The sequence below is a fragment of the Dipodomys merriami genome, unplaced genomic scaffold, assembly GCF_024711535.1.
Source record: "Dipodomys merriami isolate MVZ:Mamm:240054 unplaced genomic scaffold, mDipMer1.0.p SCAF_26, whole genome shotgun sequence".
NCBI classification, from domain to species: Eukaryota; Metazoa; Chordata; class Mammalia; order Rodentia; family Heteromyidae; genus Dipodomys; species Dipodomys merriami.
Genome location: NW_027204048.1, coordinates 15,672,593 through 15,690,681, shown reverse-complemented (window position 1 = coordinate 15,690,681; position 18,089 = coordinate 15,672,593). Strand labels below are relative to the sequence as shown.

Here is an 18,089-nt window from a genome sequence, read left to right as displayed (position 1 = left end):
GAAATCAATTTTTAAGTTTCCTCCATATTCCCATTGACTGTGTGTCTATATAAAAGTACTTGAATATGCATCGGCATCCATAATTTCCCATCAATACTAGGAACTTATAGTTGATGTATATCATATATCTTCATTATTAAAAAGCTATGCTCAAGATGCTCAACGTTTCTCAAATAGACTAGATTAATGTCAAAGTTAATGAAACTCAAGAATATTTTACTTTGATAAAATCATTCTTTCCCTCCTAATCTTGCCAATGCCTGAATGGAAAATACAATCACTGTTGCTATGATAGAGCATTTCAGTAGGCCTAAAATAGATGTAATAATTACTCTAATAAACATTCACTGGCCTAAGCTTTTCCATATAACCAGTTATTATGATTACAGGAAGGGTGATGTTTCAAATACATTTGGTCATGCAGGTAGCTAGAAGGCAAATACCAAATGTAAATCTGAGAACATTAACACAGTAAAAAAAAGAAAAAAAAAAGATAATTGAGGTCCTTCCTACTAATAAATTCTCCATAGCAAAGAGGAAGAAAAGGATGTTTCAAGTCTGGCCCTTCAGGCAACCTCCCTCATCTTATTATCTGTGCTGAGTTCACGTTCGTGCTGACGTCTGGGTGTGGGGGAAATGCACTGAATGTATAACCTGCAGATTTCAGAGTCCTACCTTGCAGCATGCACTGCTACATACTCAGAAGCCATGGGACTGTGCTCTGAACTCATGAAAGTAGCCTCTGCCCCATAATCTAGACACTGATGGCTCCACTTCAAATCGGTTTGAGGGACTTTAATCAGTACTGCTAAAACATCCATTTGATCTCGGATGTGGCTGACATTTCTCACTCGGGGTTTCAATACCCAACACAAACTGACTTCATTTCAGGTTCCTTTCCACAGGAACCCTTATTTTTACAGCTGATTTCTTCACCAGGCTGAAGATACCGAGATGGGTATATTCTTTTGCTAGTGGTTTCTCTTCTTTCCCTGATTCTTACTTGTTCTTCCAGTCCACATAGCTCTCTTGTGTGAGTCTCATGGTGCAATGTATTGAGTAAAATGTTGCTTTTGTAATTAGATTCTATAACTTTTAGTCCTAACCGGCCAGTCTTGATAGAAACACACTCTTCTGTTAGTTTCTCCAGATGATGCCACAATGAGTTGCTCATTACTTGACAAAAACTTTTCTGATTAGACCAAAGTGACCATTCAGGACTATGTTAAATAGAAGCATAAATAAAATTGAAAGCTGATTTCACATTATTCTGAATGATTTGGGACAGTGGCCAGTAACTGACTTCTGAAGTCTACCGGATAAATCATGTTATCACTTTGGGTTAATCCTCATTTATGAATCATTCCCTAACTTGAATCTAAAGGGAGCACTTCATGAGCATGATTGTGATAATAAAACAAAATAATGCATGCATATTATAAAGATAATTTCACCAAAAGAGTTACCATATAAAGTAAAATAAACTATCATGTACTCAGGCCATATTATTGTGAACGTGACATCACAAATAATTACATGTCTACAGACCTGAAAAACCATACAGAAGCTAAAATGTCTCACTACAAGCTCAGTAACACAAAATCAGTTCCGCAGTTTGGTTTTATTTGCTTTTAAATAGGATTTTAAAAAACCACTTTATCTCTCAAATGATGAGAGTTATGCTTCCAAATATAAGACATAGAAAGTCTGAAGAAGTAAGATAACCTTTGGAGTTCAGAGGGCAGGGGAAAACAGACTGACTTCAAAACACAGGGCAGGTACAATAATGCATTTAGGCCTTTTATATTGTTTTTGTTGTTCCTGTTTGTTTGCAATCTCATGGGTAGCTATGTGGATACCTATGTTTAACATAAAGCAGAATATCATATGCAATGTCTTAGCAGAATGTAAGCATCTTACTTTGGAAAAATAAATTATATCCTGTTGGAACAACTGTTGAAATCATGTGAAGAAGTAATATATTATTAAGCTAGAGGTTGAACTATAAGAAGAAAATAGTGAAATTCCAGTATAAGGAATACTATGAATAAAAGTACAGGGAAGAAAGCGGCCTGGTGTTTGAAGCAGTAGAATGAGCCCCAAACAACGAATAAAATAAGGACCACACACTGAAATACCAAGCAGCGGCCAGGTAATAAAACATCTCAAGTACGATCCTAAGCAGCTAGACAAAAAGGAATTATAAAGTGGTCTAGGAGAATTGAAGATTTAAAAAAATCTAAACTTGGTTGGTTGAGGAAGATTCCACTAACAGGAAAAAAAAATTGAATTTCAATTAGCCAAAGGGAGGAGGTGAGGAGAACACAGACAGATATTTGTGGGATAGTGATAAGGATCAAAGAGTGATCCATACAAGGAGATATGTATTGCAAGTGTCATTAACAGATAAAGGAAGTGTTTGTGTGTGTGTGTGTGTGCGAGAGAGAGAGAGAGAGAGAGAGAGAGAGAGAGAGAGAGAGAGAGAGAGAGAGAGAGAGAGAGAGAGAGAGAGAGAGAGAGGGAGAGGGAGAGAGAGAAAAGAGAGAAGAGAGATAGAGGGAGACAGAAAAAGGCAGACAGACACAGAGACAAAGAAGAGAGCATTTGATGAGGGAGCTTAAAGAGAACATAGAACTTCAAGCGTTTGTATGGCTGGGAAATCCCTTGGTAAGACAAATACTACATGGTAAGAAATAGGGAGTAATAATGGGAGTCTGTATAGTTTGCTTCCAGTAGCCAATGGCATACTTTTCATTTAGTTATTATTTATTATTGTTTTATAAGAAATAGGAATTTCATTCTCCTGGAAACAAGAGTATCCCATAACTAATTTACCTTCAGATGATATTTTAGCTCCTAGATTGCTTAGCAAAACCTATGAGAAAAGAGGCATGTAGTTGAAGAACCTGGGGAGGGGAGGAAACAGAAATAAAGGTGTTTGTTCTGTGTGCATTACCATGGAACAGAAAGGTTTAAAAAGATCATCAGGAGATCATTTTTTAAAGTATGAGTTTCCAATGTTGTAGTCTTGAATTTGCATTTCATTAGTAAATGAGCTTTGATAGTCATTCTTTGTACTAGAGAAAAATATTTCACAAAACTAAATTAAGAATTACTCATTTTTATGATGGACTAAAGCCATGTTCTGTCTCTGTTAAATGCTAGAACAGCTTCTATCTTTATCCCTTTATTACTTATTTAAATTTTCCTGGTTATTTAAATATATAAGTATCCATAAGTAAGTAGAGGATGTTATATATTTCAACTTTTTGTTAGGCTTGTGAAAATATGAAATAGCTCACTTAATTTTGAATAATTTTAAACTGATATACACAATTTTCAAGGAAGGTCGACTTATTCACTGGGTTTGAAGCTTGAATCTTTATTCAGAAAACTCCTCTCTTTGTTGGTATTTAAGGATAACTTATTAATAGCTTAGCCCTGAGGAAAAATGTACTAAGGCATGACTTCCCTAAGGTTTAAGTTGGTTGCTATGCTAATTTATGCAAATTACCTAGTTATTAAAAATTCCACCGCGATAGCTATCAGGGTTATAATTTCTGCAAATGAGTATACTGCGATAGTTGTGATTTGCTATAAAATAGGGTAGAGACAGCTTCTTTGCTTGCCTGTTTGCTACAATAGAATTACTTATAGCACCACAGTATCCTCTGTGTGTTGAAGTGTTCAAGAAACTATAGCATAGACTTGGCCAGAAGAAAAGGGCGGGAAAAGAAACAGTCCAATGTAGTTTGATGCAGAGACTGATGTGAAAAAGTATATAATATACCCAGATTTGGAAGAAATAGCTCCAAGTCAATTCTTCCTTCTCTGGTAGGGTGTCTGAATAGAGACAAAGACTGGAAAATTCATCCTGTCAGGTCTCCAGAATTTTAAAACAAAGATACTTTAGTTCAACTTGAACTAAGATAAATTCTGACGAAAGTGCCAAATTGCCCAACATTTCCCAACAGTGAATCAGCACAAATTTCCTAAGCAAGCTTTTTTTTAAAAAAAAATCCTAAGTCAAAGCTTTAAAGTAGTAAAATAAAGCATCAGATAATCAGTCATTGCATCAAATCACCTGTAGGCCCAAATAAACATAGTCACAAACTGTGACTGTGCGTTTCAATGTGTGTGTGTGTGTGTGTGTGTGTGTGTGTGTGTGTGTGCACGCACGCGTGTGTGTGTGTGTGTGTGTGTGTATGTGTTTTGTATACATGGGTGTGTTTGGATGTGTGTGTATGATGGATGTGTGTGTTTATGTATAAAATGCCAGAAACAGCCACATATTTTGAGAGAGCTAGGGGTATGCAGTATGGAGGCTTGTTGTGGCAATTCTCCAAGTTTAAGTTCATAATATTTTCCGAAATTTTATGAACACATCTTTGAGTGCAACTTTTATCTCCTTTTGACCAACAGATCTTCATCAATAATGAATGGCATGACTCAGTGAGTGGCAAGAAATTCCCTGTCCTCAATCCTGCCACTGAGGAGGAGATCTGCCAGGTCGCAGAAGGAGATAAGGTAAGTATCAGGACACTGTTTCTATTCTTTGTTTCTCACCATTCTAAACCATTCTCACCATTCTTGCTATTCTAAGCCCCTATACCCCACTAGAACCTGAAGAAGACATCATGAAAACACAGATAAACAGGATGTCTGGGAGGATTGTATTTGTCATCTTTGGTATACCACACTGAGCAGTCATGTAATAATCATGACCTATACTGTGGGGATTTGGTTATCTTTCTGAGATAATCATGATCTATACTCTGGGGATTTGGTTATCTTTCTGAGATTATTTTTCCTGATTATTTTTCTATTGAAATATTATCTGTGCTTATCAACAGACAACCTATGACCAAACTGATCATATGTTTAAAAAGTTGAGAAATAATTTATATAAAATTATCCTTTCTAAGTTGCTAGATAAAAATAAAATTAATATAGAACTATTAGAAACAATGTCATGCCAAGTTATTTATTTAAAAGTCATTGAATTAACATTAATAGATGCCTTTAAAATGACTGAAATTGAATATCTGATTATGTAGTTATTAATAATCACAACAAAAACAAAATCCAAATTTAGTTTATTCTCAGTGCTGTTTTGATTTAGTACTTAAGGGAATCATATAAAGAAGATCCTATTTTTAGCTGCAGTTTAAAGTGATATTAAAATGTTAGAATAGAAAAATTGGGTAAGTTACTCAAATTGACATTGCAAAGAAATCATGAAATTAGCATTCAAACAGACAGAGCCTGTGATGAGCAGGGTTTCTGATTTTCCTTGTGATTATTGTAAAAGTAAGACAGGACGACAGTAAATAACCTGAGTTATTATTAAGAACGCAGGGCTTCTGAACTTGGAGTGGAACTGTCTGCCAAAATGTGTCTAATTTCACATGATTTTTCTGTTCTTTAGCTGCTGAGAGGTTACTAGCAATACATCTCTGTAATGCATATGCTAAATGCAATGCTATAAAGATTTTTTTACTGTATGGAAAAGATTACTGGGAGATGAACTCAGCAAAAAATCAAACAAACAAACGGTACTATTCGTGTACAGTAGACTTCAGTCCACGCTAACAATCCCACTTCCCTGCCCAGTTCTATTCCTTCATTACCTCAGTCTGAATCTCTGAGATCACAAAGCTCAAAGTACAGACTGAGCCAGACAGGCCTATTCCCAGACAGCCATAAACGTGGGGAGTTTTTCAGGTGTTCAGAAGGCCACAGGTTCGTTAAGATTGCAGCATTATCAGCACATGAAACCCGGGTCATTAAAAAGCAAAAGTACATTTCAAACACGAGAGTCAACAAAATAAGAAGTTACAGACAGAACCTAACTGTCATGTGTCACTCACTCACTTTCAGATTTTACTTTCTGGGCCTACTGGAGAATTCAGCCATGCATCAATTCTTCACGCGGGTTCTCAGTGACTCAGGGGAAGAGTCCTCACACAAAGGTCCTTTGTACTATTACTCAACTCTTTCTTTAATGGCTTCAGTCCCAAGCCACCTCATCAACCAAACAATTCCAACTTCATCCCGCCCAGCGTCCCACCCCAAATATTGCTAGCTTGTCCTTGCCTCTGTGTGGATCCAACGTGGGCGTCAGGAACGGGTCCAAGTCACCATCTGCAGTTAGAGTTCAGAGGTCCCACATTTGTTTTGTACTCGCTGTCTTTGAATTCCTCTTTATATAATATAAGGAAATAGAAGAAAAAAAAAACAACCACTTACTTGGACCACTGAACACAATACATGAAGATCTTCAGAAATACTGGATACAGGAAGCCTCAAGCCCCAGTCATTAGCTGTTTTCAAACTTCTTCCAAGTCTTCTCAGATCTGCCCTGATAGAGCTGTTCTTTCCTGCATCCTCCTGAAACATTGTCTTTGTCTCTCATCTACAGTGGTTTTATTTTTAGCCTTTGGAGAAGCCTCATACTGTTCTCTGTAATGACTAATTTACATTGCCACCAAAAGTGTATTAGGGTTTCAGTTTTCATGCACATAGCTACCAGTGTTAAGTCTCATAATAACCACTTGGCTTATGGCCAGGTAATATCAGTAAAATACAATTTTTATTTGTACTTCTATGATTGCTAGTGGTATTGGACAAAATCTTCTAATACCAATTGATATTGATAGATCCACTCATACCATTTCCTCCTCCCCTTATTTTTATTTCCACTCTAGGAACTGAACTCAGGGACTTCCATATACTAATGGAACAAATTCAGTTTGTTTGTTTGCTTGTTTGTTTTCAGATAGGCTCTGAAGCTTTGATAAGGCCCCCGCCATAGACCATAATCTTTCTATCTCCACTTCCCAAGTAGTAGGGACCACAGGGATATACCTCCCTCTCACACCCTCAATAACTTGTTTTTGTTTGGACTGTTTGTTGATGTTTAATTTGCTACGTATTCTGGATATTAATTTATGGTCATATAAATAGTATGCAATTCTTTTCTTTTTTTTTTTTTTGGTCCGGTCGTGGGGCCTGAACTCTGGGTCTGGGCTCTGTCCCTTAGCATTTCAGCTCAAGGCTAGCGCTCTACCACTTGAGCCACAGAGCCACTTCCGGTTTTTTTCTTTTTTGCTTATGTGGTGCTGAGGAATCGAACCCAGGGCCTCAGGCATGCAAGGCAAGCGCTCTACCACTGAGCCACCTTCCCAGCCTTCAATTCTTTTCTTCTACAGGCTTTCTCTTATTTGCTCTGCAATCTCTGAGTTTTGCATAAAAACATTTATTTATTGTGTTGTTTTTGTTGTTGTTGTTTTGTAATGCGAGAGTCTTGTAGAAGTAGATCATTGCCCATACCCCTATCATAATAAAAATCCCTGTAGTTTCTAGGAATAGTCTCATACCTTTAGGCCTTTCATTCAGGTTTCTACTTGAGTTGGGTTTTGTATGTAATGAATCATAAAATTTGTGATTATCAATTCTCCCAGCACCATTGAAGAGTCAATCCATCCTTTCTTCCGTGTATGTTTCTAATATCTTTGTTGAATATTAATAGGTTGTACATGCACGAAATTAAAAAATAAACAAAATAAAGGACTAGATGTGGACAGAATGAGCTCCTGAGGGCTGCGTATTCTTTTTCTGTGCAGATATAAGGGCTATTCACACACACAAACACACACACACACACACACACACACACACACACACACACACAAATAACTGCCAATTTATTTATTTTGACAAGTAAAAGAAAACAATATTCTTCATGCTTTAGCTACAAAGCCTTGAACCATTAGATTTGCCCTAGCTTCCTAGATGAATAGCTGGTTTTGCGGCTGAACAAATATTTATGCCTAGATTCCAGCTGAAACAGTGTCAAGCAAGTGTGAAGACTTAGAAGTTTTAGAAATGACTGCCAGTGATTGGTTCTGTGATTATTCTCATTATTCCTGTACAAGGAAGAGATTGGGGACTCTTCATAACACCTAGCAATGCTGCAAGTCAAGTCCTAATGCTAGCTAATTGGATGGATATCTGATCAGAAGTTGTTGTTCCAACAGGGAAAATAAAGTCTAGTAAACTAACATTGCTTACTGAATGGTACAAATTTAGTGCATTACACAGTCACAGTAAACCTAATATGCTGAAACTGACTCTTGAGATAATGAGCCAAAAGGTTGTCCTGATTTAATTGATGAGTAGAATGGAGCTAACAATGGCCTGTAGTCTTTATATTTCAATAGTATCATAAAGAAGGGAGAGGGGCAAGAACAAATGGAGATTGGAAAGCAAAGTACAAATGTGGGTGGGAACTGTTTTCTTTTCACTTCGATGGCTCTTTTAGGCTCTTTTGGCTAATCCTGAAAATGCTTTTATAATACTACAGCATGACCTAACAAATAATTGGTTAGATAAAAGTAAATGTCTATTAAAGTAAGTGCTTATGACAGGTATAAAAGTAAAACTGGTCTGATAACTATGTTCTCCATTCATTCCATGAATGAGTTTAATCTGGGAATGTACCATCTGGGAATGATTGAAGAGTTCAGTCCTTCCTTAACGAGGCCTAAGTAGCATTGTATATCATAAACATTTAAACTGCTCTCACGTTTTCAGATTGTGATTGTGGACCTTATTTTAAAATAGAAACATTTTAAATGTCATAGACTACAGTGCTAGAATGGTAGCCAATGTATCAAATTAGTTTCTGGTTAATTCAAAACCTATTTCCTTGGCAATGCTAACCAAATCCAAAATCCTTTATGTGCCTAGTAGTTTTGAATAATATAAAAGTTTTGTTATATAATGGAAGTAGTTGAAGTTGATCAAAGGTTAATATTAATAAATAAGATGCATGCTTGCATTACATTGGTGCATTACATAGGCTTATAAGACAGATAACTAAACTCGTATAATTATTAAATTTAATAAATTAGTTAGCTGACCACTATAGGCTAGAATAAGTATACATTATAACACAGAAAGTAAGGAATATTTATTGCAATATATTTGGGATAACCTTGCAAAGCTATAAGACCTATGCTCAGAAGTAGATGTGGGATTGAATGTTGTTTCTACTATCTATTATATTTCATATACGTAAGATCTACTTGCCTAGCAAACAAGGTCCATGATATTTAAGTATAGTAGCAACTTGCAGCCATAAGGAACTGATTTTAGTAAGTGGCTTATTAGGTTCTTAACTAGTAGCGATCATCCAGATGGATTCATCCAGCAAGGTTTCTTATAAGTGGTGATACTTGAACTTTGTCTGTGTAGGAAGCTGACTCAGTTCAAATGACACACTTGGCAAGAGAATTACAGGTGCAAAAGCTGGGTAAGCTAGAACAGAAAGAACATATAGCTTGGGCAGGGTGAGGTGGAACACAAAAATGTTGGACCAGGCACAAGGACTTTGGCCTTAGATTGTGGATATAGGGGAGTGATTGAAAACATTGAAAGGAAAAGTGATATAGGATTAAAAAAAATAAAACAAAACAGCTAAGTGAAGAACATTAGCCTAGTAGCAATAGGCAAGACCATTGGAGCCATCTTGTGTCACCTTATCAATAGCCTTCATTCTCACTGTCACTGTTCTGAAAAATAATCTAAATAATAAGGGCCTACACTAGTAGAAAGCAAGAACTCTGGAGGTGTTAAAATAATTACCTGGTTGATTTTCATGTTGGTTCATTTTCTTGGCCATCATCTGCCTCCATCTAATGAGCTTGACCTGATGCCACATCAAACTTTTGTGTCAAGTATTAGCTTATGAAGTCTTCAACATGACCCTGTGAAGCAACATACTTCAATTTTAAAGTTAAGGAAATTCAGTGGGACCGAGGTGGCTCACATCTGTAATCGTAGCTACTCAGGAGGCTGAGGATTTCAGATCAAAGCCAGCTCGGGCAGGAAAGTCTGTGATACACTTATCTCCAATTAACTACTGGAAAACCGGAAGAGGTGCTGTGGCTCACATGGTAAAGTGCTCACCTCAAGTTGAAGAGCTCAGGGACAGCATCCAATAATTTGTACCTTCAAGTAATCATGAAGTGTCATACAATCTATTTCACCTTAGAATACAATAAGCCCTCTGTACCTACAAGTTCTGCATCTGAGGTCCAAACAAGGGATTAAAACTGTTATCCTATTACTGCTGGAGACTAAGTGATTAGGCCTACCACAGTTGAATGTATATAGACTGTTTTCTTGCCATTATTTCCTAAGCAATACACTGCAGCATCTACCTAGCTTTTGCATAGTATTAGGTAATCTAAGTTATCTAGATATGATTTAAACATGTGGAAGGATATGTGTACATTATATGTAAATATTGTGTCAATTCATATAAAAGACTTGAACATTCATCAGGTTAGTTTATCTACAAGGGGATCCTGAAATAAATACCTCTTCAATGATGAGGAATGGCTGTATTTTTGCCATTTGATTGAACATTGTGGGACACTCTTTTCAGGTTAGCATTTCAACGTTAGCAAACTCGTAATAATGTTAGAGGATGAATTGGTATAAAATCTTTGAATGGATGGATGAGCAAGAGTAACCAGAATTCAAATCTGCATTGTAGATTGTTCCCAGTCTATCACGACCCCAGTTCGACTCCTCTAAGATTAAATGCAACCTGTAAGAAAAGAGAAGATTCAAACATAGATACAAGAAAACCTTTATTTGTAACAGCATTTGCCAGGGATGTGCTTTTCATATGGCAGAATTATTTGACGTGGAGCCAGCTTCTCCACATCCCTTTGGGAGACCAGCATGCCCGTATTTGGCTAAGGCCAATGGCAGAAGAATTCAAATGAAATCTGTGTCACACAGACCTGTTTAAACAAAGAGCTGTATGTGTTTTATAAGCCATGGCATCCACAAATCATGCTGGCAATCTAATTCTTGGTCATTGCTTTTTTGTCTCCCTGCAAATAGTACTGTCTTGAATTTAATTTGGGAAAAGGTTAAAAAAGTGTAGCCCCAAATAATATTGAAGTACAAAACAAAAATATGGATAATTAATAGAATAACCTCCAAATGCACTGTATATCTATTTTACATGAAAGCATTTTATTTTATTCCAAGTACTCATTGTTCCTCCAAAAGTTTGACAGTGATATAAACCAATGTATGATGTAGTATATTGAAAGAATCTTTGCATATAGTCAGTAAATACTGGCAGTAAATCAGAACAGCTTAGACTACTGAAAATACTTCTTGCACCAGTTCATAACAATTTGGTGAAAAAGAGCAACGGTCCCTGATTTACTGCATTTCTTTCAACTCACAATATTTTAGCTTTAATCAAATGTGAAAGCAATACACATTCAGTACAATATCAACTTTGTGTTTCACATTTGGATCTTTTCCTAGGTTAGCCATATGATGTATTGTACTTTTGTGTTGCTGGGGAAATGCTTCCATTTGACCACACAATCACAATTGCAAACAACCAATATGGTAACACACAGTGGACTATAGTCAATACATTAAAATGAGACTCTCAAAACTGTATCATAGATGGCGATGCTCTGTGCACAGAGCAGCTGAGGTCTGGTGTTTGGAGACTCAGGTGTGTTACATGCACTTTCAGTGTATTTGCCATCTGTTATTGGCTTCTCTGGATTTAACTCTGTTAGGAATCAAGGAGAATCTGTGTTATTAAAAAAAACATTTATGTATTTGCATTATACTTTTTGGACTTGTAAGGTTGATACTTCCCAATGGAATATAACCTAAGGACAAGGATATAAATTTGAAGTTCTTACCCCTCCCAAAGAGAGGCTTCATTTTCAACAACTTCAAACCACTAGGATTCTTTCCTTCCTCCCACCATAATTAGCAAAGGAAAATTATGCCCCGTGCCCAAAATTATCACTTACTGGTCTGTGATATCGTCACGATTGATAGAGTTCCTATAATAGTCCTACATACAAAAATATAAGATTAGAATTCTGTATGCTTTTAAGACATTTGCACCTGACTCGATGGAAGGAATCCCACATGAAGTAGTTATAAAAGAAGTGTTAGACTTGTAGTAGGTACATTCTTTAGGAGATGAGTCTAAACAGAACTCTATAACACAGGGGAAAAGTCAAGGCCAAGTCTGAAGAACTAAAGGTGCATACCTGGTTTAGAAAAACACAATAGAGACGAAAGCATAAGTTAAGAGTTCCAGCTCATTAATAAAAGTATGGACTTACTATTATTGGGCCTTTTCTTGAATCAGTGTAGTTTTAAGCTGAATATCATTAGTAAAAACAAAAACAAAAAAAACCCTCTTTAGCTAATTAGAAATTGAAAAAGGATTTTGCATCTTTTGGGAAAATGAGGGTTTAGCACAGGCAGACCCTTCTATGGATCAGTCCATTCTATCTAGTTCTTCTTGATCCTGTTTTCCTCTGCATAAAATGAATTAGTACATGGTTGTAATCCTCTCCAATAGTTAAGTTCTAATTCACTCTTCTATAAGCTCTTCCTGAACATGTCTGACTGATAGAGTCTCCAGAGTCCACAGCAGGTATTTGCTATTTGGGATCTTAAGCCTTGTATATAACTCTTCTAACCAAAAGAAAAGGGTATTGAGGAAAAGCAGTGGTCTATAGATGACCTACATTTAAAACTCAGTTCAACAGCTTTTAGGTTATTCACCTCGGACCAATATTGTCCCTCCCCCCTCACACACCCCTTACAAAATGGGGGGAGCATATTTGTCTAATAAGATTTCTGAGAATTAAATGACTGAAGATGTGTAGTTAAGTATAGCAAAGGGTCTTACTGACGTATGATAGAATAACACTTATAGTCTAGAAAATCAAATATTGATAAAGGTGTCGAGTTTATCTTTCTAAAAAATTATTTATTCATCAGGAATCATTCCATCATGCCGTTACATTACACAAATCCAATATGTTGGGCCTATTGAATTGAACTTCCTGTAACTTGCAGGCAGACGTGGACAAAGCAGTGAAGGCTGCAAGACAGGCTTTCCAGATGGGTTCTCCATGGCGTACTATGGATGCTTCCGAGAGAGGACGCCTGCTCTACAAGCTGGCTGACTTGATTGAAAGAGACCGTTTGCTGCTAGCAGTGAGTATGATCCACACTGGATGATACCCAAACTGGGACCTTTCAAAAACACTCAGCGTTCGAATTGTCAAGTCCATTTGTTCAGAGGCTATTCAGATCTCCTCAGGTGATATACTGGGTTTCCTCAATGACCTTGACCCTCAAAAGTATGTCGTGGAAACTTCCATCAATTTTGTTAACAGTGGCCCAAGCATTGCTCCAGAACGAATTTTGCATTTGGTAGTCTAACTCAGCAAAATATTAAATGAATCTTTTCTTTCCCTAAAATGTGTCTGCACACATGCACACAATGTTCACCAAAAAGGGTTTTTTTTTTCATTTTCAAGGGTAAAATTGGTAAAGAATAAAGACAGGAAATCTTATTATTTAGAGAAATTATGTTTTAATGTCTAGCAGTTGTATTTATTAATGTTATCAATTGTATAAAAAGCACAAAACATGGGTGGGGGAAGGCATTTCTTCCTTGTCTTCTTGAGCCAGGCATTATAATAAAGCCAGTTTAACACAAACTAATACCAGGTTTGATTTCTGGAAAAATAAATGATTACTTTTAGAATTTTAAAGTGGCAGTAATGGGAAGTCCCTTATTTTATTTGAAGAAATTAGCAATCGCAGTTAAAGGATAATTTATTACTGGGATATACAGAGTAATTCAAATTATGGCAAAAAAATAAAACAAGAAACCTTTTACAATGAAACTCTGCTTGGCTAACATGTCTTAGAAGGAAGAATGACTTTGATAAATTTTAGCTTCTCTTATGTATCTGATTTATGGAGTGTATAGTATTAACTAACTGTTAACATAAGTCCTCTACAGTTAAAAAAACCACAGACATACAAAATCATGTTTATTTAAATTTTGGGATAGTTTACAGTTTAGTAGACAGGCAGAATAGCTTCAGTAGTTAATCACTTGCACATTCCTGCCAATGATTACCCCAAGAACATGACATCCCAAAGAACTTAAGAAAAACAGAACAAAACAAGAAGAAATTCATTATAAAAGGACTGCTAAGCCAGAAAATATTAAACTTTACAGCTTGAAAGAATAATTTGGGAAATAGTACATAGTTTAAAAAAATCTTTAGAAAAAATGGATAGATTTTTAAAAAAGGTTAAATTTGTATGGGTAAATTACTGGTATTTAGGTACAATATAAAAGTTAAACAGTGTTATCAAACCATCAGATAGAATGACTAATAATAACTCATCACAAAACACCTGGAGCAGTTGGGAGCTAGGTATACTCAAGATTCTGATAGGAAATACCAGGCTTTTGCCCCCACGCTACTTACTACCACACCACTAGTATCTTGCTTTATGACCAAAACCAGCTTAATGTTTCAACTCTTTTTAGGTCTTCCTTTAAAAAAGAAGAGTAAGACAAGGTGATTGAAGAGTCCTTCTATTTCCAAATCCTTTTTTTCTTTCCATTTTTTGTATGTATTTTTTATTGTAAAGATACTGTACAGAGGGGTTACAGTTACATGAGTAATGAGTCCATTTCCCAACTCACCCCCCCCCCCCCCGGCCAACTTGTAAGGTTTATATTCAACATAGTGTCTTGTACATTTCATTGTTACAATGGGTCATCCTGTAACCTTATTTCACTGTTTTGTTATTTCCCTTCCCCTCCCCAAATTAGAAAAATGTATGTACAAGATGTAGGACACTGGAGTCAAATACAGTGACCACAGGGGTTATACCATGAGGGAAGAACATGCAAAAGAAACAAAAAAAATCACATGGTTACATTATAAGTACATTAAAAACAACAGCAACAAAGATAAAACCACTTGTGTCTCTATCTTGGGGTTCATTTCACTTAACACCATCTTATATGGTCATATGTACATAGCTTCTGACCTTCTCTGCTTGTCCTAGACATGCACTAGTGATTGTAAATAAGGAACCTATGTTTCCTTGGGTCTGCTTAGTTCTCTTAATATAATTTTTTCCAAATCTTTCCATTTCCTAACAAATGGGGCGATGTCGTTTTCTGATTGAGGCATAGAATTCATAAATATATATATATATATATATATATACACACACATATATATATATATATATCACATTTTCTTGATCCATTCATCTACTGAGGGGCATCTGGGTTGGTTCCATCTCTTAGCTATGGTAAATAATGCTGCTAGTTCATAATACTGACCATATGTTTTTCTTCTAAAAATTTTTTTCAGTGAAATTTTAGTTGTGGAATGGTTTGTTTTTCAGACAATGGAGTCCATCAATGGAGGAAAAATATTTTCTAATGCCTACCTGATGGACTTAGGGGGCTGCATCAAGACATTACGCTACTGTGCAGGCTGGGCCGACAAAATCCACGGCTCCACCATACCGAGCGGTAAGGAGATGGGGTGGGGCACCACCAGGGCTGTGTGTGGTGGAGACAGTTACAGACCTGAGCAATTGAACCTTCTCTAAAGATGTCAACCAAATACATTGAAATTATTTTCCCCTTTCTAAGCCAACACATTTCTGAATTCATAAGTTAAATTAAGATTAAACCAATTACTTTTAAAGTTGGGCATAATCACACAGAAGACAAGACAAGATTAGGGGTAGTTTAGAACACTATCAATTAAGAGCATTCATTACTGTCCACTTTTTAGGTGGTCAATTAGTGATTTAAAAAAAATAAGTGTCACTACTTCCCTGCCTGGGCGGGTCTCTAACTGCAATCCTCAGCCTCCTGAGGAGCTAGAATTACACACAGGAGCCACTGGTACCCAGCAAGAATATTCTTTATAGCTCAAATTACTGATCTGAGTAAATTGTCCCTCAAAGGGCCAAAACTTTTCAACACTGGCCTCTGCAATTAATGATGTAAATTCTATTTCCATAGTGACTTTTCCATCCTTGCTCTAATATAACTATTTATTCTTCTTTCATGCTCCATTATAAGTCTGTTATGTTCAACTGTGCCAGTTCAGACCCAGTAGAGGTAGACCAGACTAATTATACAAACTCCTGATTTGTTTCAAGTAGTTTAAAGTAAAGTGAGACTGTGCTTATAGCCTGAGTTAATCATCTCTGTATGTGAAGGTGTACATATGCAATATTTAGTGTGATGTGCATATTACAGATTAGACATAAAACATTTCACTTGAGGAAGCATTTAGGAAACCTTAAGGATAGTATTTAAGTTGTGTAAATGTAGGCCTGTATCTCCAGGACTGGACCTGGTGTGCATTTTTAATCTAATTGCACATCCAGCTTAGAAGTTAAAAAGAATAAGACAATAGTAGTACTGAAAAGTGGGCTTAATTTTATTAGTTGTTTCATTTTGCCTTCCCAAATCATGGGAAAACCACTGAAAGCTATGGGTCTTGAGAGGAGAGTTTTTGTTATGATAGCCAAGAATCTTCCATGGGAACTAGAATGGAACTGAGCACAGAACAAAACTCTCAGGAAAACGATGAGCCTTGCCCGTGAATTGGGCAAATTTGAAGGGACAGAAATATCTGTTAATTTAAGCATTTTTTTGAGTTTGCTTTTTTGTTTTGTAGGCAATAAAGCCCACAACAAACCAGTAACATTTTAGAACAAGTCCATATACAGTCTTGTTACTGATAGGGAGATACTTTACTATTTTAAAATCATGTTACCTTTTTAGGGAGAGATTCTACTACCAATAGAACTTGGAGATGCTGGGAATGTATTTGAATATGGTTCTTCTCTTAGCTAGAGATAACCCACATCCTATATCTTCCTTTTCGATAAACTTTGAAAATAAGGATAAGTGATTAAGTTACTTTTCCGAGTATGTTATTGCCAACATCTTTCTTTTTTTTGGGGGGGGGTCCAGTCGTGGGGCCTGAACTCTGGGCCTGGGCACTGTCCCTCAGCTCTTCAGCTCAAGGCTAGTGCTCTACCACTTGAGCCACAGCTCCACTTCTGGATTTTTTTCTGTTTGCTTATGTGGTGCTGAGGAATCGAACCCAGGGCCTCAGGCATGCAAGGCAAGCACTCTACCACTGAGCCACCTTCCCAGCCCCCATCTTTATCTTTTCTACATTGTGTTTTCTACCATTCCAATTTGCTCTTTGGGGTGGGGGAGGGACAATGCTTTCATTTTGTAAAAGTTCTTCCTCTGTTTCTTTTTTCTTTCTTAAACCATCTTTCCATGAGTGCCAATGTATTTGCCTATAGAATTGGGTTATGCTTTTCTTATTTTCCAGATGGAAACCTTTTCACTTACACAAGACATGAACCTATTGGAGTCTGTGGCCAAATCATTCCTGTAAGTTATTCTCCCAGATGATTTTCAATGGGGGCGGGGAGGAATAAAACTCTTGTGCTCGTTGATTTAGTGATAAGGCTCTCTTAAACTCAAATGAATGCTTATATATTCAACAAGTAGGACTTGTTGAATCTGGTCTTGCTGTGACTACCCTTGGATATGAATTAGGGAATCCAGGAAAATATCCTAGCATTACATGACAATTCACTTTTTAAAATTTGTATTATCTACTCCTTATTAAGATCCCAGTTCTACAAGCATGCCCCACAGCGCTCACACAGGCTGCTCAGCTGAGCTGCAGGCCACAACTGGAGTGAAGTGTCCTGTGGCCTACTTCTCTGTTTGCGCTTGAAGAATCCTTACCGTGGACACTGTAGCAACCAGAGTTTTCAGATCCCAAAATATATTTTTAATTAAAACAGAAGAAAGAATACCAGAGATGGAGTACTCTATGGAATATATCTTTAGAAAACAGGCTTGGGATACTGCAGTCTCCTCTGTGAGAACATAGTATTTACATGAAATCACAATGATTTCCTTTACATGGTTTCATTTATGTGAAATCACAATGATTTCCTTTTACGCCTAAGGATAAGGGAATCATCTAAACATGATCGACACAATGAATAAAACTAAATAGAAACATGATAAAGCATTCTGAAGTTTCACAATTCCAATGAGATTGAAATAGAACTATACTGAAATTTTCAGTAAAATTGCTCATTAGTTCAAAAGCTAAGCACGGAGACATTCC

The 18,089-nt window shown here is 36.6% G+C and overlaps 1 protein-coding gene and 1 long non-coding RNA gene across 2 annotated transcripts in view; one reads left to right on the top strand and one right to left on the bottom strand.

Annotated features, from left to right (window-relative positions):
- The window catches only part of LOC138837000 (uncharacterized), a 58,563-nt gene extending 52,580 nt beyond the window's left edge, over nt 1–5,983 (bottom strand). The window contains exon 1 of the long non-coding RNA XR_011375138.1: nt 5,875–5,983. This is a non-coding gene — a long non-coding RNA (uncharacterized lncRNA). The remainder of the gene's footprint in view (nt 1–5,874) is intronic.
- Nucleotides 1–18,089, top strand: part of Aldh1a1 (aldehyde dehydrogenase 1 family member A1) — a 48,427-nt gene that overhangs the window by 8,480 nt on the left and 21,858 nt on the right. The window contains exons 2-5 of the mRNA XM_070035753.1: nt 4,423–4,527; nt 12,934–13,074; nt 15,307–15,436; nt 17,274–17,335. Coding sequence (XP_069891854.1) covers nt 4,423–4,527; nt 12,934–13,074; nt 15,307–15,436; nt 17,274–17,335 — 438 coding nt within the window. The remainder of the gene's footprint in view (nt 1–4,422; nt 4,528–12,933; nt 13,075–15,306; nt 15,437–17,273; nt 17,336–18,089) is intronic.